A 23,559-nucleotide genomic window follows, 5' to 3' on the forward strand; every position below is an offset into this window, starting at 1 on the left:
ACAAGAAGCAGTAGTAAAATATCTTTAAAAAAAATCACAGTAGAATAGAAAAACGGCACAGAATATAAGTAATCACCTAACTTCTGCTGAAGGCAGTTCGCTTCCCACCCATCTTCTCTTGTTGAAAGTCGAGGAAGGAAATCGCCATCACCAAGCTGACCTGCAGGTCCAGTGCAGCCTCTAAGGGCTTGGGGATTTCCCCTCTTCCTTTTAAATGCCCTAGATCAGTAGTTAGGCCTTCTACAGAGAGAAGAGGATGACGGAGTGAGGGAATAATAGAAAGGGGAGTGTCCCTAAATTAATCAAATAAAGAGATTAGGGAGGTTCATAATATATATTGGTCCAAAACTCCAGAAATAGCTGTGGGAAAGGGGAAGCAAATAAAGGGGAAAGAACTCGTCCTCAGGGTCATCACAGATGACTGATGATCACATACGTGGAGACGGAAGGGACCAAAACAGTCCTCCAGCCCAGCTCTTCCTTTTAACTGGTGAGGAAGCCAAAAAGAAGTGTGCCTTGGCTGAGTCAGATGCCTGGCCGGTGCTGGTGCCGTGGTCAGAAAGAAGCCAGTGTACCTAACTTCAACCTCAACCTCTCCTCTCACGATTATGGGCAGGATCTTCGTCAATAGATTTTAGAGCATCCAGGGACACTCTGATGTATCCTCAAAATTCTATGTCTGTGTAGTCATATTTATTTTTCTAGGGAGAGCGTGCCTGCCTTCCAACAACTTCTGAAAGGGATCCATGATTCAAAACTAGTTAAACCCACTGGGTTAGGTTTATTGAAGAATAAGTCAAGTTCCAGCCTCTTAAAAATGCATTTGAAGATGTCGACAATTTTTGCTAAGAATCCAAGTGACAACTGTTTTTTGCTAAAAGTACACACGTGAATTTGGTTTACGTATACTCAGCTCCATGACAAATCTCTCTTCAAACCACAGACTATTATTTTCAAATGGTCCCAAAAGCCTTAGGTCAGAATTAGGTCAGACGACCTAATAAATAGGTAAAATATCAAATTGCATTTTACTTGGTTAAAATTTAAATTAAAAAAATTTGCCATTCTTAGAATGAATTACTCTAATCTTTCGCTGAGCAGGACTTTTAGCCCATTCTATTCTAGATGATTGTCTCTTTCGTTTTTTCCCCCCTTTCTTTGCTAGTAACTGGAGTTTGCAGTATTACTCTTGTCACTCCCACTAATGTAGAACTGCAGCTAATACACTGAAAGCGCATAACTGCTTCACCCAGTTTTTAATTAAAAGAGCCTTATGTGAGTTAAACCGGCCCGTCCTCGTGATTTTACCAGGGCTGATTCTCGGTCTCTGTCTTCACGCAGGGGCTGCTTTCTCAGGCACCAGGTGGGAGAGAACAGTCTAAAGACTGACTTCTGCCCATGTCAGATGGTAATATACAAACGTATGAGGAGCACGAAGCTGGCCTATGACTTGAGTCATACAAAGCTTCTGAGATATACTGTGACTTTTATTTTGCACTCATTTAAAAAATTTGTTTAGGGCTTCCCTGGTGGCGCAGTGGTTGAGAGTCTGCCTGCCAATGCGGGGGACACGGGTTCGAGCCCTGGTCTGGGAGGATCCCACATGCCGCGGAGCAACTGGGCCCGTGAGCCACAACTACTGAGCCTGCGCGTCTGGAGCCTGTGCTCCGCAACAAGAGAGGCCGTGATAGTGAGAGGCCCGCGCACCATGATGAAGAGTGGCCCCCGCTCGCCGAAACTAGAGAAAGCCCTCGCACAGAAACGAAGACCCAACACAGCTAAAAATAAAAAATAAATAAATAAATGAATAAAATTTGTTTAGTACATTTGGAATGTGAATTTTGTAGGCTGTGTGTATCTGCATATGGACGTGGTGTGTGTGTGTGTGTCTGTGTCTGTGTGCCTGTGTGGAAAATAAAAGATGAATTGGGATTTCAAACTCAGATCACTCCACAGCTCTCTATAATAGAGTGCACAAGAAGTGTTTGCTTTAAAGCCAAAATCACTCCCCCGTGATTACATTGACAGATTAACATAAGAAATTCAGTGAATTTCCCACATGTTTCCTCACCCACACGGTGAACACATTCTTCTAAAGTACAAAGGAATGATGACATAGTTGGCTTTGTGAGCCACGTGGATTAGATGTACTCTTCTGAATTCTTTTTCCTATGGGCAGGTTTGAAGGTGGGTAAGCTTCCAAAGAGAAGGAAAGACAGATCAAGGCTCGGGGGAGGCTGCTGGCTGGCTGCCAAGAGGCATCAAGAGGTGGGATGATTTGGTTTAGTCCTTATCAAAGTGTGGTGCAGTCAGCAGCACTTGTGCCCTATTAGAATCCCCACAGCAGATAAAGTGAATGAGAAATTCTGAGGGTGGCGCCCAGTGCTCTATGGTTTAATAAGCCCTCCAGAGGGTATCAGTGCTCCCTAAGCCTTGAGATCCAGTGACCTAAATGAAATTACCACTGGCTCAGGTTCACCCCTCGGGTTTGCTGGCACAGAGGTTGGGCTTTATGGTACACCCAGTGGCAACTGGGCATCCTTGGTGAGACTGGTCCGAACTATAACCACATGCATAAACCAAACTGGCAATTTTAAAATTAATAGTGGCAGTGGAGGTATTCCTCTCCAGAGCTAGTAAGTCTCACCTCCTCTGTTGAGAGTCCCCACTGTTTTGATCACAGAAGCTGAACAACTCATATCAGGACTCAGAATGCCATCTGGTGAGCAAAGAGTTAGAAAAAAAACTAAGAAACATGCCTTATAGGACTTTTCATCCTTATTATTATTAGCAGGATGTTCACATGCCTCTAATTTAGCATCTACTCTGCCCAGATCTGCTTTCCTGAACTCTGTTTTTAAAACCTGACTATTTCTGCTAATACATTTTCCTATAAATGTATTTTAATAATTAAGCTAGGTAGTTTTTCTAAATATAAGTACCTAAATCTCTGAAACAAGGAAATATTATTCTGTGTTGGTTTATTAGTACAACACCTAGAAAGCTACTTTTTCCCCCCTTTTCTCCTAGTCATTATGGAAAAAGCATGTCTCAATGTTCCCCCAAGTATTAACTACACAGAAAATGGGCTCATAAAGTCCAGGAGTCAAATACAGATAGAGTGAGCATATCATTTATTGCCTAAACTAGAACAATTTTGAAAGTGGAAAGGGGATATTTATAACTATGCCAGGTCAACAGGGACTGTCCTGGGCTAATTGGATATGTGGTCAGATTTAAACAAGGATCCTGGTTCAGTGTAGCCTCTATTTCTTTCTCAGAGTCTCTTGTGAGTTTGCTGGGTGACAGCCAAAAGGATGCGGTAGACATTTTAAAACAATATTTCAACAACTATTCAATAATTCTTCTTATTATGTAGCATGTGACATCTATAGTCCCTATGACATTTCAAAAGTAGTGCTAACTTTCTAATCCAAGAAATCAGCTCTAGTTATTTATTAAAATTACCCGTGGAGCTTTTAAAAAATGCCAGTGACCCTGCAGAATTCCGATTCAAGAGCCAGTGGTTGAAAAACACTCAGCACGTATCCCCTTGAAAGTAGTTCCAGAGTTTAACTCTACAGACTGGCAAAAACGTTTAGCTTCTGCACAATTTCCCCTGCTTCTCTGCAGAAGATGCAGTCATTCTGTCAATTACCCACAACAGTCATTCTCTTCAAAAATGAAGTCACTGATTTTTAAGTTCCCCTACAACCTTTTGTGACATGCTTATTTGGTAGAAGCTGAGCACTGAGAAAAATGGGAGATGATGTGACAGCTGCCTAAGGAGGATGTATTTGTAAGATGCCACCTGAGTGAGTACTGAGCCCTGTGAACAGTAGCACCACGGTGGTGCATGTGAGAAAGCGCGGTGCAGAAGGAGAACTTTCCTAAGGGATCCCCTGAGACCCCAAAGAGCCAGAGACTCCTGAGGGCAGAGCTTTGATGGAGAACCATTAACAAGATGGCTCCTCACCTTAGCTTTGGTGACATTAAGACCCAAATAATTAATGGCCTGACTCAGATAAGCCTCCAAAAAGCTTAAAATTGGATGTGGAAGAGGATGACGGGGGAAAAATGAAACAAATGAAAAAGAAGCACCCTATACAAATCAGTACTACTTAAGTGTTAAACTCTGTGGAGTAGACATGGAGGGACACCGCCGTTGACAGGGTTTAGGACAGGGGAAACCAAGAGAAGTTTTAAAGGAGGGGCGTGGATTTGATATATTTTAAGCACAGTTAATTGTCTCCCAGTCTTGCAGCACAAATTTGAATCTCCATGGCATAAATACATCAACGCCACAGCGTAGCACATGAGATGGTTCCTAACCTGGGCCCAGACAATTTTTCAATAATTATACCTGTAGGCATTTTCTCCCTTTCCCCTCACCTGCCAACCCACCTAGGCACCCTGTGGTTTAGTTAGACCATTTTTAAAAACAAGTCATGCACTTCTGTTGCACCATTTCTTTGCCCTTGCTGCACCCTCTGCTTGTAATGCACAAGCTGGCCTGAGTGCCTGGTCAATTTCCTTTTATATTTCAATACCCAGTTCAAATATCACCTCCCTTGAAAAGCCTGCTTTGCCTTCATCTAGGTAACATTAATCACTCCCACTTGTTTTGCCCTAGCATTTTCAACAGATGTAGCTGGATTTTAGCAGGATTAACGTGATGCTGTAGTTAACTATTTATGTGTCTCTCTCCCCTAGACTGAGAGCTTGGTGTACAGGTGTCGTGTCTTATTCATGTTTTTATTCCTATTGCCTTGCTTGATAGAACTCCACTCTAGATATTTATCAAATATTGTTGAATCAAAAAATGTTTTATATAATTTATGGTGTTTAGAACTTCTTTTATAAGAAATATAAACTTTAAAGAATTTCTAAAATTCATTAAAAGTTGTTCCTATAGCTTATATCACTTTCAGCCCAAAATTCTGTGTGCTGAAACTACAGGATGAGGCAAAAATCTCCTTGAACCTATGTTGAATGTGACACAGAATGCACGAGATTGTTCTTCTTTTTTAAAAAAGAACAATTATATGCTCTAAAGAAGAGCCCTTTAATTTCATATAATCATTATGCATTCTTTAGTTAAGAATAACTTCTTATATTTTCATTTAAGTATGCCTTAATACACGTCTTGAGAATATCCAGTAATATGGAATTTGTAAATAAATATTTACTTTTTTTTAAACTTTATTCTATAAATTTATTTATTTATTTATTTATTTATGGCTGCCTTGGGTCTCCATTGCTGCGCGCAGGCTTTCTCTAGTTGCGGTGAGCAGGGGCTACTCTTCGTTGCAGTGCACGGGTTTCTCATTGCAGTGGCTTCTCTAGTACTTGGGCTCCTAATTAGACTTTTATGATTATTAATACTCTTTAAATAGATTAATAATAAAATAATTCAGAATTATATTTTCTCTCATATCACTACAGATTTTAAGTTCCTTTCTCACCTTTAAACTTGTTTTAAGAAGTACAATCCTTAAACTTCTCAGGGGTAGCAATTCGTAGTTCCTATTCATCGCCAAGTTGCATTACATTACATATTTTACACACATTACTTTTATCCTGACATCCAAGAAAGGAAGGCACCTCATAACTAATAAGACCAAGATTCAGAAATCTTAAGCAACTTGCCCAAGGGGATGTAGAGCAGGTTTATTTAAAATTTAACCTTATTGAAAACCAGACATAAATGGCCTATGGACAGAGAAACACAGGGAAAGAACATAAATAAAAGAGAAATCCAGAAAAGTGAAAAATGAGATGACTCCACGGATAAGATGTAATAATAAAACTTTCATGTTACATGAAATAAAGGTGGGCTGCTCTGAACGTCGATGGGTCAAGGCAATGAGGGGAAAAATGACTGTTTATGATAATTACATTTTCCATTAGATGAAATCAAACTAGCTGTTTGGGAACTAGATTTTCCTGACTGTTCTAAGTCCATTAAAGGGGACCCTGCATGATACAGTGGGATGCTTTCTCCAGGGCATCTCCATAATTAGCTCAGTTGTGAGCTCAACCCGGACGGTTCTTATACGAACTTTACTGCAGACTGCTGGTCAGACTGAGTATAGTGTCATAGAAGTAATTGTACAAGCATTCAAAGTGATATGGCCCACCAGGTTTCAGTCTTATAATTCAGAAGAACATCTTATCTAAGGTGAAAGGTTAAGGGACCTGTGTGCAACATTTTATAAATGTTATTTTTTGATCAAAACCCAAAATAAAAAGTGAGTTCATAGTTATCGCTGTGGATGGGATGTGGAGACCAGTTATTATTCTAGGTCTGTGACTGACAGCAGACCTATTTTCTCTGGCACTCCTCTGGGTGGGCTGCATCGCCTACCCGTTAAAAATGTGGGCTTTGCTTCTGACAAAGCTGGCCTGGCACCCTGGCTCCACCACTTCAGGGCAGTGTGACCTGGAGCTCTCTGAGGCTCACTTTCCTGCTCTGTAAAATGGGGACAATAATTTCACCTGTCTCTTAGGACTGTTTTGATGATTAAACAAAATAATGCAGAAGAACTTGCTGTTGTTAATATAGGTAATTCATGTCATTGACATCCTCTTCTGAAGCTTACAGGCCCCTTGGGAGGTTTTGCTTGAGCAGATGTGAACATGGCATTGGCAGAGGACATACCTCAGGGTAGTGCTATTTTCTTGGAAAACCACCTGGTTTTAGCACAAGAACCTGTGAATGCTGGAGGCCACAGATTTCTAGCCAACTGACAAGTGGCTGAGTTGGGGCTTTACTTTAGGTCTTTCTAGAACCAGATTTCGTGATCTTTTCCTCTATCATGCTCCCCACCTCTTTTGAATATTTTCACCATTTTCCACAATGAATCATCCCTAAATGGGCTTTAACTAATTATAAATTTAGAAAGAATTCTGCAAAGGTTTTTTTTTTTTTTTGGCTTAATTTTAACCCAGTTATCACAAAATGAAAGTTTTTTTAGGTGTCTCATGTCTACCAGATAGACAAGAGGAAGAATGATGTCTGTAAACATTTGATTGTCATAGCACCTATTTGATTTGTTTTTAATTTAAAAAAACCCTTATGGTTTTAGTTTTAAGAAACTAAATTATACAAATGTTAGCAAAACATTTACATTTGGTATGTGCATTTAACCAGCAATTTCCCAGCTCCCAAAATATTTATTTTCAATATCCTGCTCGCTTTTTATGGCCTATCTACTCTATTTGAAATCTGTTCAATTTACACAGCCAGTAAATTACTTTTCCATAATTGCAGTAATTACAGTACTTTTCATATGCTCCTACTTATTTCTCAGAAATCTACTACAGGAAAACATTTGTGATGAAGTCCAGGTACATTATGAGAGTTTAGGAAACAATAAAAATGTTTCCCCAACGTTAAAAAATATTATTTGAGACTAAATCTGCTCAATAACTGTTAGTCCTCATTGAAAGTATCAAGATCATAAAAGACAAGGAAAGTTGAGAAGCTGTCACACATTGGGAGAGAACGAGAAGAGAAGACATCTAAATGCATGTGGGACCCTGAATTAGATGCTGAAACACGAAAAAGGTAAACTAGTAGAATTAGAATGAGATCTGTAGTTTAGTTAATAATAGTGTATCGATGTTAATTTCCTGGTTTTGACTGTTGTACTATATGGTTATGTATGTATGTTGTTAACATTAGGATAAAATGAATAAGGGGTATATGTGAACTATACTGTTTTTGCAACTTTTCTGTAAGTCAAAAATTATTTCAAAATAAATGTTAAAAAACCATTTGATTTCAAGCAGATCAACATTGGAGAATAACCATTTGTAAAGCCATTTCTTTATCATAGTCTCTAGCATACAAAACCCACTTGTCAAGCTTAATGCATATACACATATTAAACCCCTGGTATGTAAGATCCTCTAATTTGGAAGTTTATTCATTCAACTAAAGGCTTAGCTAAAAGTTTCTCTTTAAATGATCAACAAAAAGAGTTTGTATGTTCAGGAGAATGTTAAGATACTTAAATGAAATAAAGAAACACTCTAAGCAAAAATGACACGCTAAGTATGGCTCATTTCTTAAAGTATAAAAATATCAGATATAATACTACCTGACAGCCAATAAGTAGTCAATAAAAAGTCAAGCCTAAATCTTAAATAAGTTCCCGAATGCCTTCTAGAAGGTGATAATATAATGCTGATGTCCTTCTTTTCTCAATTAGTATAGATTACCGCAACATTCCTGTGTAAATGGACACAGTTAACCAGGAAGGATCACAGGCGCGTTCCTAAACCACCATAGCATCGCTCATGTTTCTCTGCCAGATTAAGAAGTTTCAGATGAAAGAATTTGATTTTTATCTTATAATCAATTCGTCAAATGAGCCTGAAACTTTATGACTTTGCATTTCCAAGCTGTTAATTTCTGCGTCTTAAAAGATGCCCGGATGTAGCTTTAAATTCAACTTTTCTTGTCTTACACGCTGAAGGTTAATTTAACAAGCTTGTGATGAACACTAGCAATTCAATGCCCAGTGATCACCGATGAAATGTATAGGAATCGATGGATGGCACAGCAGAATTAAACTGATTTTTAAAAAATACCCGAGGCACTCAGGAGAAGTGGAATTTAATATCTACCAATTCCACATGGAAATTAAATGTATCCTGAAATCAGCTTCTCCAAATCAAATTCAAAGGAAAACATAATAACTATTCAACACAATTCATCGTCAGGTTTGTTGTTATTTTTTTTAATGTTGTATGGCCACTATTAAACTATTTGAAATGTTGACCTCAAAACCCAGGATTCCTATGTGGGTTAAGAAAAATAAATGGAAATCCTCCCAAAGAGACTGGAAGCCTGGATGCAGCCATGGGCTCAACCTTTGATCAGAGCCACATGCTGCAACATCCAGTTATTGTTCTCAGACGCGACCTTCACTCTCACTTTATTCTGGTGGCTTTCCAAAGAGGGACAGGTGGTTTTAGGGCATTTTCTTGGGTTACAAATCAAATAATATTTCATGGTTTTCACCTTTAATGGGCTAAGCAGAATGCATTTGACAAAAGTCATTATAGAGGTTTGGAGAAATAATTTATACTCTAGGGCATTCTTAAATCAGTAACTTGGCAATATGAGATTCAAAAAAAAAAATCTCACTGCTCCTTCCAATGTTGCATTGCAAAAGCTGCATTGTGTGTGTGTGTCTTGCTCCTAGGGGGGACTCCATGTTCACAAACTAATGAATAGATTACATTGGTCCTTACAAGTTGAGTTTTCATTGGTGACAGCTGTGCCACATGGTAGGCAACGAAGTAAGGGGCTGCTTTCTAATACATGGCATTCTTGCCAGCGAAGGAAATGAATGCCCTAGAGGTAAGTTTTTGTTTTTACAAAATTAACAAATTCCATGCCTCAATATGAAATTCAGAACTTGGCATTGGCCAGAAAGGAACAAAGTAACCCTAGATTTCATGCATTGAGGATGGCAAAAGTCAAAGCCAATAGAAAATACTTTCCTCTTGGATTGACTGTAATGATAAAATCTCAATATATATGATAAATATGACCATCAAGGGGTTCCTGAATCGTGAGAAAATATATCTTGGGGAGCAATCAAGGCATGTTTCCATTGACTCATCCCACTAAGCATTCTCATATTTACACAGTTGACATTCTAACTACACTTGATTAAAGAGGTTGGGGAGTACAGATAAAGGCTCATTCTGAGAATTCATATTGGTGAGCAGGCTGTTAAATGTTTAACATTTAGGGGTAAAGATAGTATAATTTCACAGGGGGAGAACATGCAGGCACCTGTGTGGTACCCACAAGAGGGGATTCAGGACACAATCTGACACAGTTGGTTAGGGAAGTTGGCTACAGAATCATTTGGAGTGGAAACCCTCCAATGGTTCTTGGCATCCCTGTCTCCTGTTCTAGGAACATAAAACACTACTATTTTCAGCATCCAACTGGACGTTCCTATTTTGGGGACCACTGTTTCTCAAGTCCAATAAGCACTAAATAGATGGAAGAAATCCATGTCTGCCATATCTTGAGCTAGCTTTTCTATTGGCTGACAGCACCATCCTTCTTTCACATGTTTATCTTAGATCTGATGTGTTTCTTTCTTTACCCTCTACATTTAGTTGCCTATATTTAGACATGAAGTCCTATAAATTTTTACTTTCACCTCTATCATTAGTGCTGTCTTCTTTTCTCCTTCCATGCCACGCTTAGGTGACAGTCTCACTACCAGTGGTCTTATCCATCCTTTATTTGGATGCCAGATTATTGCTTAGATCCTGCCATTCCTTGGATAAAAATGCCCTGTGACTTGTCGTTGCCTACAAGACAAAAGAAAGTCAAGTATTTGGCCTGAATTTCAAAGCTTCAACAATCCAGTCCTGACCAATCCTACCTTCCAGTACACACCAGCAAGCATGTCTATTTCAGCTCGCCTGGTTTCCTCACAAGCACTTAAGCACATCATGCTTATTCTTACCTTTGCACCACTGTTTTTCCATCTTAGTGTCACCAAGTGCTTATTCACCTGAGCAAGAGCAAGGCCCCTCTCTACTGGGATGGATTCTGCCTCGCAGCAGCTAAGGCAAACCCAGAAACAGGCATAAGAAGAAGCTTTAGTGATGAGGTGCACTTTCTCTAATCTTGTCCCTTCAATTATTCCTGATTAACTATCCTCTTACCATTTTTCCTTTGGTTTTCAGCCTGCCCTTGTTACCTCTTTTGTATGAATGATTCTAGTACCCTGATCTTCCACTGTCTCCTTGCCTACTCTGTTGCTTTCTGTTCCCTACTTTCTATTTTCTGCTCATACCTTCATAGGTTATTCACCTGAACAGAAACCCACATGGCTTCTCCTTCAGTGCTACCTTTGTGGATCCTTCAGATGTATGTATATACATTATCCAGTTTAATCCTCACAAAGCTAAGAGGTGGGTTCTATTATCTCCAGTTTATTGATAAGAAAACACCTGAGATTTATGAAGGTTAAATAATGTTCGCCAAGTCACACACAATAATATATGGTGGAGTCAGGATTCAAACTCATGCAGTGATTCAAGGACTATTGCTTGCAACTATGTGGTCTTCACTTAACCAAACTCCCACTTTGAAAGCACACTTTTCATCTCTTTGGAAAATTATAATTTCTCAGGATTGGGTAGTACAATTTTTATTTCTTTTGTGTCCACCATATGCCCAGTCTTGATCTAAGCACAAAAAAGGCATCTAATAAACACCTTTTTGAAGAGAACTGGACATATTCAGATGCTGAGCCACGTGATGGAAATTATAGGTGTTTTAATGGTCTAAACCTGCACTGTCCAATAGAGTAAGCACTAACCACTTAAGAGCGATTCAAATGAAACGAGAAATTTAGTTCCTCAGACATATTAGTCACATTTTAAGTGCTCAAAAGCTACATGTGACTAAATTTAAATTAATCAAAATAAAATAAAAATTCAGTTGATCATTCTCATTAGACATATTTAAAGTACTCAATAGCTACATGTGGCGAGTGATCTTATGCTGGACTACTCAGACCTAGACTATTTCCATTGATGCAAAAAATTCTATTGGACAGTGCCGGCAAGAGTAAATACTCAGTTTCTCCCAATATACCCATCAATCCATATAGCCAGAGACTAAGAGTTACTTCCTAAACATTTAGTAAAACCTGGGCTCTGAAGCCAAGTCCTGTCATTGCATGTTGTATGACCTTGGACAGGTCACTTATCTGTACAATGGAAATCATAATATTGACCACTTAATAGGGTTGCCGTGAGGATGAAAAGTGTAAAAAGATTACAATATTGCCCGATAGAAAGTAAATGTCCAATACATGTTAGCTATTGTTGTACGCATGTCATGTTCTCCAGATGGAACCCAGAACCAACCAAAAAGGGGAATAAGGTTTCTTACAACTCTCTCATAGTTTTAGAATTTGGATACTATAACTGCAGGTAAATAGCAAGACACACTTGAACATTCATTCTCTCATGGACAACCTTGAGGAGTATAGATTTGGATCTTCAACCAATAAATGGTAGTATTAGGCATATATTAAATCAGGTCACCATGAACTTGCCAAATATTTTACATTGAGACACAGCAATTCAACAGAAAATACGACAAGGCTGATGAATGAAGGGATGTATGTATATATATTTCACTTTGTGGAGTTACCTTCTAGAAGTCAGCTCCTAGCATGATCCATGCCTTCGAAGTGCACTGTGTATTGGTATTTGTAGAATTATTCCTGCCTAACACTCTTAGGACTATCGGTGATTTCGGTTTTCCCATCTGGTTGGGTGTTACACATAGATATTGGACTACGGAATACATTGCGATGACTATGTTAATGCAAAAGAATTTGGAGCACTAAACTATATTAAAGATAAAGAACTAATCTAAAAAAAGTCTAAGACGTTGAATTTAGAAAATCAGGAGACCAATCCGTAAGTAATAAGATCAAGGGCTCCAAACTGCCCTCACCAGCTGATTGTCATGGATTCTGAGAATACTCTCCTTCTAGAAGTCAACAAACTCTTTTACATAAGAATGGTTCTGCTTCCTCTGGGAGACCTGACTTTTTCAAGCTGGTATGAAGCTATGGGAGATAGATGTAGGGCCGAGATAAGACAGGAGTCACTTTCTGATTCAGTCAATCTCAAAACCACATCAGCTCTGGCAACCGAAGAGTACTTCCAAAACTCTCTCACATCTACTAGCTTATTTATTCCATCTGATATTATTTTTAGGCCTCTCATCAAATCAGTTAATTTCCTGAGCATTGAGATTTTAGTGATGAATACTGACCTTTTTTTTTTTTTTTGACATTTAATTATCAGTGTTATCTTTCTAGAAGATCCTGCACCTTAAAGAATAAAAATGTGATACTTATAGATATATCTCTTCTTGGGGTAATGTCATATATTCAATGACTTATTTTGCATTTCTCTTTCTAATTTTCACTTCTTCAGAGGTTATAATAAAGGAAATTCTTAATGTAGCAAATTATTTAAATCCATGCAAAGAAAAAAATCGAGGACATATCTTTTTTTAATGTGGGATTTATATATAAGTTGTTATTTGAAGGACAAGGCGTATTTCATGCTCTATTTTAATTTAAATTCTCTCCTGGCTATCTTCCCAAACATCTGTAGACACAATATTTTTAAGTGACTTACAAGTTCACAGTTTTCACAGACCATGAAGGTTCTCAAAAGTTTAAATTACTCCCAAGGACATTTATACCCATTTCCCTTTTAGAGTAACCAATAAAAACCTGTTTTTAACCATTAGAATAATTCACAGGCCCGTCTCTTCTAATCTGGCTTCTCCCCTGGTTCCTTGGAGGTTGCTCATAATAAACAATCCACAAAGAAAAGAAGATGAAAAGAATAAGATTCAAAAAGACTTTTTTATAAGTGTTAAAGAAACAGCCTGAGGAAAATCAAAACTAATTTCAAAAGTGACTCAAACATTAAGACATGATCAGCCGTTCTACTCTTGAGATAATCATGAATTAAAGGAACTTTTAGAGCAATTGGAGGATCTATTGATACTTCTATCTAATATACTTCTATTTAAGATTTAACTATATCTATGTTAATGTAAATGTTATGTTTTTGAGAAATGAAGTCCAAGTACCCTCATTTAACACTACTGTTATTAAGATGTTTTAATAAAGTACAGCAACATTATACTAGGATTTATTATTTGGGTTAAAATAAAGATTTTCATCTTAGCTACTAATCAGGACTTTTAGAGTCATCTAAATACTTCAGGAGGTAACTTCCCCCATCCCTTTATTCTATTAAATAGGTCACCACATGAAGGACTTTTAGGTTGCAGTGGCCTTGGGACTTGTTATAAGTTTGCTATTTGTAAACAGTCATGTGTTTTAGTGTTTTCTTTAACAATCCACTAACTTCACCCTATTTATATTTCTTATTTTCTAGTTTCTACAGCACAACGCTTTCTTCTACCTCATGTTTCTCTTATCTCCTGAAATCAGAATTGCTAAGCATGTCACCGGGCTAATGGTAGTGTTTGATTTTTGCCTGGGTTTCTGGGATCTATTTAACTTGGAATCTGTTGAATTCCATTCTAAAGAATCATCAAATATTTTCTCTTGGCATGCCAAAAGCCAGACATCTTGTGTTATAGCTTGAACTTGAAAACATGACGGTGAAAACTATCATGTTACTAAAATCAGATGTTGATTATTAAACACAAGTACTTTTTGATATAATTATCAAATTAAACCATTTATCTATAGGAAACCCTGAAATTGAAGTGTAAATTAAAAGCAAAAGGTAAAAATCCCCAATACAAAGGCAACTCTCTAGCCACTCTGAATAATTCTGATGTGCTCTGCTTTCTCCTGGTAAACGAAATCCTTCTGTGGCTGGTTCTCATAGAAATTGGAGAGCATGATAAGGCAGGAGAGGTATTTCAGTGAAATTCCCATTATAAATGGAACATTTTATATCCTAAAGAATTTTATACTTGCAAAAATAGGTATGCCATGTTACAGACCATTGGTTGGTGTCATATTATATTGCGCCATGGATTCCAACTTGAAACTCTAATTTAGAATATCATGTATAGTCATCAGTAAGTAGAAAATGGAATAATTATAATTATAAATTGTATAGAAGTTGAGTATGTGGGAACTGGAAGAGATGGATGAACAGGAGTTGGCAGGGATCAAGGAAACACATACTGCATACCTTAGAAGGACTGCTTGTCTATTACACCAAGTAACTTTAGGTTTGATGTGCTTTGCCTTCTTTGATCCATGGGAAAATCTGCTTGATTCAGAATGGAAATTCTAGTCCCATGAATCCCTTGAGTTGCTGATCAGTATTAGTAAGTGTTCAGAGGTCAGGAAATGCCTCCCTCTGTGTTTGCTGAATCGCCCCATACATTATACCACCCTTAAAACGTTAACCCTATTGTGCCACAGAGAAATATTTTCACGTATGCAGGGTTCAGAAGTAAACCACTTTCTAAACGTAGGAAATTGATAACAAATGCTGCTCGTGAAAGGCTGCTGGGTACCAGCCAACTGTTTTCTTTATTTTTTATTTTTCTCAGTGAGTAGTTAGCACTGCTTATGCATTCTGCCAGCATTACAGAGAGAACACAGCATATGATAAATGTCCATGAGAAATGAGGAATATTGAATCAATGACTATAAAAGGAAGGCAGAGGTTTGAGAGGGGTTAGATTTCAACTGATAGAAAATAAAGTGTTTCTGTTTTCTTTTTTTTAAATCTTTCTTGGTGCTTCTAGGAATGCACAAGGGCAAAAGTAAGTTCTATAGCTAACAGTGAGATCAGAGTCTACCATAATTGCTTTGGCTATTGTTCCTCAATTTAAGAGTTGAGTTTCTGGCCTGTATTATTGAATAGGCTCTTGTCTTCTATATACAAAGTAGAGATGAAGGAGCCTTGAGAGCTTGCTGCTAGCTACAGTTCTTGAAATAATTTTCTATGTTTAGGGTCTAGAGGTTTTTGAAACATGGCATTTCAGGATATATCAGCCACAGTCATATCACATTTACTATGGAATTCTTTATAACTAAAACATGTATCAGATTTACAGGATTTCATGCTTAAGAAAGTCTTTGAAAGAGGAGTATCTTATACAAATGCTTGAACTAGCTCCTTGTGTTTATTTTATATCCTTCTGAAATGCAGCATCTCACAGTCCTGCACATTTTATAAAGAGAGAACCCAAGTTTATTTATAAGAAACGATACATGTTTATCTAGCAACATTTCCCCCAGATAGAAAGTTGTGAATACACTAAATACCTTGAGGATAAAACAACTCTTACAGGTCCTAAGAAAGTCATCCGTGCCCCCAAATAGCCATTTATAATATGACACTAGTCCTTTGACTGACCTAACACAGCTTTCTTGCGGCTGGCTCTAATTTACAACTTGATAGCAGCTGTCACAATGAAAGAACCAGGCTCATTATCTGATTTGTTTCTGCCATCCCTGCACTCATAGAGTCCATTAACAACAGGGACATGCACTTTTTAAATGACTGAATTAGTCATACTTCCGTTAAAAGAGTAGACTTACAAAGTAAAATAGAACAGCCTCTTACTGCATTCCTGTCCATTCCTCTGCCTACTTGTTTCCATTTATTCCATTCAAAGAACATATATTGAGCCCTGTTCTCAGCAGGCAGGGCCTTATCTTCTCTACTCCAATGCTTACACCAGAGCAAGATCCATGCTAGACACTCAGCAAACATGTGCTGTATTTATGAATAAACGAGAAGATGAATGAACAGTACCCACTGCATTGTCTCTTGGCCTGGCACAGATGTGGTACCTACATTGGGTTTTCTGTTTGTGTTCTCATGCCAGTTTTCTGTCTTGAGATTTTAGTAATTGGTTGGTTTGAAAGGAGGAAGAAAGCCCAGAAAGTTTGATATCACTGGTTTGTCTGATCTACGAGTGCCCAAGGCCTAAAGGCTTAAATTAAAAATACAAGCTGCTCTTCTGTCTCCCTCATTAGAGGGTACCAATAGACCAGGGAACTCAACCTTTTCTGGACAAAAATGGACACACATTTCCCAAATCTTATCATTTCAAGTCAGTTGCAGTGGTGGTGGTGAGAGTTGATCATAAAACGTGTCAAAAATAAACCAAGTATTTAAGAACAACTGATAGATCGCACTAGACCTATTGAAACTGTCATGGGGACTTGCTAATACTTGGGGCCTATAATGTCACAATTATATATATTATGGCTGCTCAACAACAACTATATTTGACAATGATAATTCAGTACTTATTCAATAGAATAAGTATTTTATTCTATACTTAGCAAGGTAGGGCTTCCCTGACCCCCCGGATGAGGTTAACTTCCCCTGCTGAGGAGACACTTAGCATCCTGTGCTTCTATTTTCATAACACTTTATCACAGTTGATTATAATTAATTTAACTACATCAAATTCCCTAAGGGCAAAAAAATGTATGTGTCTAGCTTACTCAATATAATGAGTTGAATTAGTATGTTAAGAGTATAAGTGTCTCACTAACTGGGATAACCTAAAAACTTAAGCGCCCATGTTGGGAAAAAACACGTTAAAGTCTCACTTTTACATGGAACTATAGAGATCATTTTGCCTTTTACTTACAGTAATAAGTATCCTACAGCATTTCAGTAATAAAATATATTACAGAACAACACAGAATACATCTTTAGTCTCACCAACATTTGCTTCCTCATACCCAAAAACCATTTTTTTTTTCTTTCTAATTCTCAGTCCATTCTATTCTCTAGTCATAGAAGGTACCAGATGTTTGGAGGAGGCTTTCCCACATATCCTAGATTTTTAAGTAGAAGCAAGATTTATTATAGCCATATAAATGTAACTTCAGCCTTAACTTTTGTGCTCACAAGCTAGGTGTAATCTGCAACGTGGTCCCTTGTCCAGTGGAACAATTCTTATCTGTGGAATGCTGGTATCAATGCCAAACACTCAAAAGAACCACAGGACATGACCGAAACGACTGCATTCTGCCCACAAACCGTTTTCCCTCTAGGAAATTTTAATTTAGGTAAACACTTTTCAAGAAAACCCTTCTGCATTTAGGCAACATTCAAAAGCCAGGCTGGAATAAGCTGAGTGTGAATATACAGCAACACCTGGGGTAAGTGCCTGAAAGAGACTGTCAATGCCTCAAATTACATTTTTCTCCGACCGCGTAGTTTCAGAGAGAGAACCTGCTAAAAGCCACTCTCGTGACCCTTCTGCCCCTGTGAGTTCAGGGGTTTGGATCCAGCAAGTGGGAGGTACAGGTTGAAGCTGAGCTGGGCTTTGTACTGGGGAATCCCACACGCTCCTAGGCAGTCGGGGAAAGCTCCCAACAGAGGTGAACCCAGGCTTTCAAGTACTCTACAACGGGGCTAGCAGCATCTTCAAAGCTGCCAGGAAATTAAAAAAAAAAAAAAAAAAAGACTCTACGTAAAAAGGAAAGAGTTCTTCCTGTTTCTTACGATAGTTAATTAATAAGAATCTTTTGATCAGGGTCTCTGTGTTTTAACAGAGTTAAAGTTCCTAAAGGACTATGAAAATATATCCCAAGTAGAACTCCTGGTTTGTTTTTACCCCTAGGATTAAAAAAACCAAAAAGAGAAAAAAAAAAAAAACTACAGGACCTCAGAACTGAATGGAATACCACCGGGGTTTTTACTTGAACACTTAAAACATTTCATTTTATCAGTGGAGTGCCTTTCTTTTGACATGATGCAGACACCAACTGAATTCTAAATCGTTACAAATCACTTTCAATTAATTCATAATTAAAGATTATGAGAATGTGCCACCAGTTCGATCTTTGTTTTTATTGATGGTTGCTTGCATGTCACTGTTAACATTTTAGATGACCATGTATTAAAAATGTATAAACTAGAACATTAACGTAGCAGATAGAGACAGCACGTGCAATTGACAGCAGTAGGAGTAAAGGGTTTGATGACAAGATGCTGGGAGCCCAAGAGTGACGGGATGCAGGTGCTAATCAGAGAGAGGGCTATTATATATAATTTTTGTTGAATTACTGATTTGCTCACTGATCTTTTGCTGCTGCATTCATGAACGCTGTCATCTTGGATGCATCTGTGTAGGAAATGGACTTGGCACATTTGACTAATTCATGTAATAAATTCGTGAACTAACACTTCACATCCGGACAAGTATTAGTAAGAACATATTTTGCCCTATAAGTCTAGGTGGGTGGTCAATTCTCAATGCCATGGCAAAACCCAAAGAAAGAAAATTGGAAGAATTTTCTTAGAGATCTCTAGGACTAATAAAAAATGAGATAGGGGAGCAAGAGGTATGAAATATATTAAGATGGTAGGATTAACCACAAGGTCCCCTTCCAACATATGGTACAACATCAGGTACTTCAACATAGGCTGGGTTCAAATTTCAGTTTTTTAAATGAAATGATTTTCCAGACATTCAATTTCACATCAAACTGGCATCTAGGAAACCCAGTTGATTGAAGTATAAGGATTTGTTTCACGTCAAATACCCCGCCAGGACGGAGAAAAAAAGCCAATTAAGAAGTCACTGTTGCTCTTACAAGTTAAAAAGCCCATATTCTCATTTTTAATCATGTCCTGCTCTACTTAACAAAATCCACATGCCTACTTTCATCAATAAATTGCAAGCTGACCAAAACAGTTTAACTGTGTTATGAATTATGGCAGTTTCAACCAAACCGTATGAATAATCTTTATGATTCAAGAGTGATGAGGCTATGAGGTTTTATCTGTTTTTCTAAATAGGTAAATCTTTTTAGACTTCTTGATGAGAGTACTTTTTTGGGTCACCTTAAGTTTTTTTTAATTTATAGTTTGCACTTAATTTACAGATTTGTTTTAATTTTACCGCTCTCAATGATTTATAAAGTTGTTTTAGTTTAGGCTTTACATATGCAAGTGACAATATGATTATACCAATATAATACATTTGAATTACTTTTTCTTTTTGAATTGAGTAGACTAATGAAGGATGAGAGTATTTTTTAATTAGCCTTATTTAGGTAGCGTCTTTGCCAAAATTCATCTAAATTTATATTTTAGAAAATCAAGCTTACTTTTTTAAAAAAATTCATACTCCTCTCCAAAATCTTAGCAAAGAACAAAAATCTTAGAAAAGAATCATATCATTTTGGGGTTAGAAAGGTACCTTAATGATGAACTTTTAAAATACTCCCTCATTTCTCAAATGAGGTAACCCAAGATCATACAAAAGGATTTTGTCCTCCCACTGAAGGGAGAGAGAAGAATCCATCAATTTATTCTCTCTGTAATGATTTTGTTGGATAACTTCCATTTGGATCTACCCACTCTAAAATCTTTTTTCTAAAACTTCAAAACAGTTTTCTCTGGGCTTCCTAAGCATAATAGCGTGTCAGGTAATGGCTTTTGACGCCAAGGCTGAATGCGCATTTTTGCACGGTGGGCTAAGGTTTCTTTGCATTCCGATGCATCTTTTTCCTTTCCTACCCAAATCTTAGATGTCAGAAGACTTTACTCAAGCCTTCTGGTTTAGAGGTTCGCATAAACGACTTAGTCCCTCTGAGACTGACGAGTGCCACTGTTACTGACACCACTCTGCTTGTCACTATGCAATCCCAGTAAAAGCAATTGAAAGTACTTTTATTTGAAGGCCATTTGACAGAGGGGGAGAAAACACATTTACTCTTTCAAGGTCTGTGTATTTTCCTGGGAGAAGCCTGCCTATGAAATTTGTCCTTTTATCCTTGGATAGCTATTTGGGAAATACCTTTTGGCAGTGCAGACTCATGAGTGGTTTCTGCCACTCCAGAACACAGTGGTGATTCACAGAACTTCCCTGTATCTCCCCACCTCCCTCCTTCCTCCCTCCTAAAGACAGGAAGGCTGTTTCATGCTGCTGTGCTGAAAACATTCTTCTCTAGAGACTGAGGAAGAAAATCTGCATATTTTAGCAAAAATGTTGAGTTATTTTCATCATAGATGTTTAAGGAAGGAATTGTTTACTAATATCTGTGACTATGTTGAGATACTACAAATAAGAAAGAGGCAGTACTGTGGGCTTTTTCTTAAAACGAGATTCTTTTCTAACGTGTCCCTTACTCACAGGAGCTCCCAGAAATTCAACAAGATTACTTTTATCTTCATCAGAGAGATCAGCTAATTCAGTACAGCTGGCTCGTACAATCTATAACAGGACTGCCCTTCACAATAGACCAGGAAGTCTTATTTTTCAGGTTTACAAAAAATAAAGAAAAATGCAATATAATATTTATAATTTGCTAAACGCTGTGTGTGTGTGTGTGTGTGTGCGCGCGCGCCCGTGTTTGTTTTAATCCTCCTAGTCTCTACAAGTCATCATCAGTTTGGACCTGCCCATCAGGTACCACGAACACCTGCTGTTCCCACACCCCTGTCCTTGGATCCTCTGAGCCGCTCCTTACCTATAAACAGATTCCACTCGGTGTCGAGATCAGCCTGATTTGCCAGGCAGCCCTTCATGACATTGAGGCAGTAGTTGTTGCATGGTCTCACCGTGGGGAGTCCCCGACAGTAAGGGCAGTACAGCATCTTCATGAGCGCACGGATGCAGCCTGGGGTCGGGCTCACCTGGAGATAGATTGAAAAGAAAAAGAAAATCAGAAATAAGAAGGATGGAAGGAGACAAAAAGAAGTGACTCATTTCCTCCTTGAAAAAAAAAAGGTGAAATGGCTCTGAAAAACCTCCAGCAGTAGGGCAGCGGGCTAAAGGAACCATCAGAATCTTAACACACTGTAGTACTTGATCTTAAAGTCAGTCAGTTCCTTGTCAATACTTCTGTTTGGCATAGTAGTAATCATTTTTCTTGAATTGTCCTTGTCAACATTATGATATCTATGTCATTGCAATTTAGCCCTAAAACCTAGACACTGTTTCAATGAAATAGAACATGCAATGAGATAATGCACGTGAAAGCAATTTCCAAAGTTAAAAGCCCCATAAAAATGAAGGTATTATTAAAGTTTAATGTGACACTTTTAGAAAATTTTCCAACTGGTTATTTGACCCTGTTTCTTTTTTTTTTTTTTTTTTTATTAATTATTTATTTATTTATTTTTGGCTGTGCTGGGTCTTCGTTTCTGTGCGAGGCCTTTGTCCAGTCGCGGCGAGCGGGGGCCACTCTTCATCTCGGTGCGCGGGCCTCTCACTGTCACGACCTCTCCCGTTGCAGAGCACAGGCTCCAGACGCGCAGGCTCAGTAGTTGTGGCTCACGGGCTTAGTTGCTCCGCGGCATGTGGGATCTTCCTGGGCCAGGGCTCGAACCCGTGTCCCCTGCATTGGCAGGCAGATTCTTAACCACTGCGCCACCAGGGAAGCCCCTTTGACCCTGTTTCTAAAGGAGGTTTGCAGAAACACTTCCTTTGTACATAACTTTTTAAAAAGGATCAATATCAACTTGTCTGGGATTTCTGAGATCCAGGCCTGCTTAGAAGCAATGGAACTGTCAAGGCACCCTCTTCAGGCATCTGAAGCTTTGCAGTTCTGGGAACTTTGGAAGATGGATCCAATGTTGAATGTGAAGAGAAATGCTTGCAGTAGTTCAGAGGAGCTACTAATCAACCGATAATCAAGTGCTATTTACCTTGAATACGATAAGCAGTGACCACTCCTAGGTTAATCAATTCTAAACCAATCAGGTCTTTTTTAGACTCATTGAAAATTCCAATTTGACTTTAAGAGGAAAGAATATTTAAAATGGTGTGGACCAAAACCAGAAAAATACAGAAAGCTCTTTTTCATGACTCGATATGAACATTAGTGAGGTATTTTTTTGGTTGGTTCCATATAATGTTGATCTTTAAGTTAAGCAGCTACATGTTTCTGTTCTTGTGCTCTCCATCTGAAGACAAGCCTAACTTGTATCATTTGGATCTCCTGGAGAGTTCGAGTCTTATCGGACAGACCTGGGCCCCCAGGTGACAATATATGCCCAGAACATTCAGATACTGACAAAGCATAACACCAATGTAAAGGTGGGGCAGGAAAAGGTATTTCCATATGAATGGATACTTTCCACTACCATAGCTAATCTCCAGCATTTTATCCTTTACCTAGAAACCACATTTGAGGTTTCTAATGCAAGGCTTTGGTTTCTGGAACATTTTCTTAATTGCTGTATACTGTAAAAAATTAATGAACGAAACCCTCAATTAAATAGAGTTGGGAGACCAGAAGGGGGAGCTCTTAAGCCCTGCAAGGAGAGCAGAGCCCAATGGCAAGAAGAAAGACTCCTCTTCTTTCCTGGCAAGGACTCAGCCAATGAAGAGCCATGGACTCTTTATCACAGCCCTCCCAACTTTCTTTTCCCTCTAAAAAAGTGCTCTCTTTCCTTTGCTAAATTGCAATTCTCTGCTGATCCTGAATAAACCATCTTTGCTGGAGAAATATTTGGCAGTCTATTTGTTTGAGGTCAAGAATACTGACAAAGTCCCTAGTTTATTATTTCAGGAAATGAAGCTATCTATCAATCTATCTGTCTATCAGTCTATCTGGGCACCAAAATCTCTGGCTGTCCTTTTGATGTTTTTCTTTTTTTGCATTTTCTTTCCAAAATTTTATGAAAATTTTCAAACGTACAGAAAAATTGAAAGATTTTTATAGTGAACACCCATATCTCCACTCCTAGATTCTACATTTAACGTTTTCGTACACTGATTTTTCACACATCTATCTATACTTCTCACCCATCCATTAATCCACCTTATTTGTAATGCATTTCAAAATAACGTATTAACCTTTTGATTTTTATTTTTCCTGGTAATTTAATGTTGGCTTTAATAAAACTGAATTAACCTGATCAACAATAGAAAGTTGGCACATTAAGTAGACCAAATCAGATTAAGTAAAATATAACTAGCCTTTCTTTTTTTTTTAATTAAAAAAAAAAAAAAACTTATTTATTTATTTTTGCCTGCGTTGGGTCTTCGTTGCT

General features: G+C 38.1%; 1 protein-coding gene across 1 annotated transcript in view; it reads right to left on the reverse strand.

The window, feature by feature from the left end:
• The window catches only part of GPC6 (glypican 6), a 1,076,681-nt gene that overhangs the window by 321,251 nt on the left and 731,871 nt on the right, over positions 1–23,559 (reverse strand). The window contains exon 4 of the mRNA XM_007196857.3: positions 21,030–21,195. Within this exon, the coding sequence (XP_007196919.1) occupies positions 21,030–21,195 (166 nt within the window). The remainder of the gene's footprint in view (positions 1–21,029; positions 21,196–23,559) is intronic.

This window comes from Balaenoptera acutorostrata, chromosome 18, assembly GCF_949987535.1.
Source record: "Balaenoptera acutorostrata chromosome 18, mBalAcu1.1, whole genome shotgun sequence".
Taxonomy (NCBI): Eukaryota; Metazoa; Chordata; class Mammalia; order Artiodactyla; family Balaenopteridae; genus Balaenoptera; species Balaenoptera acutorostrata.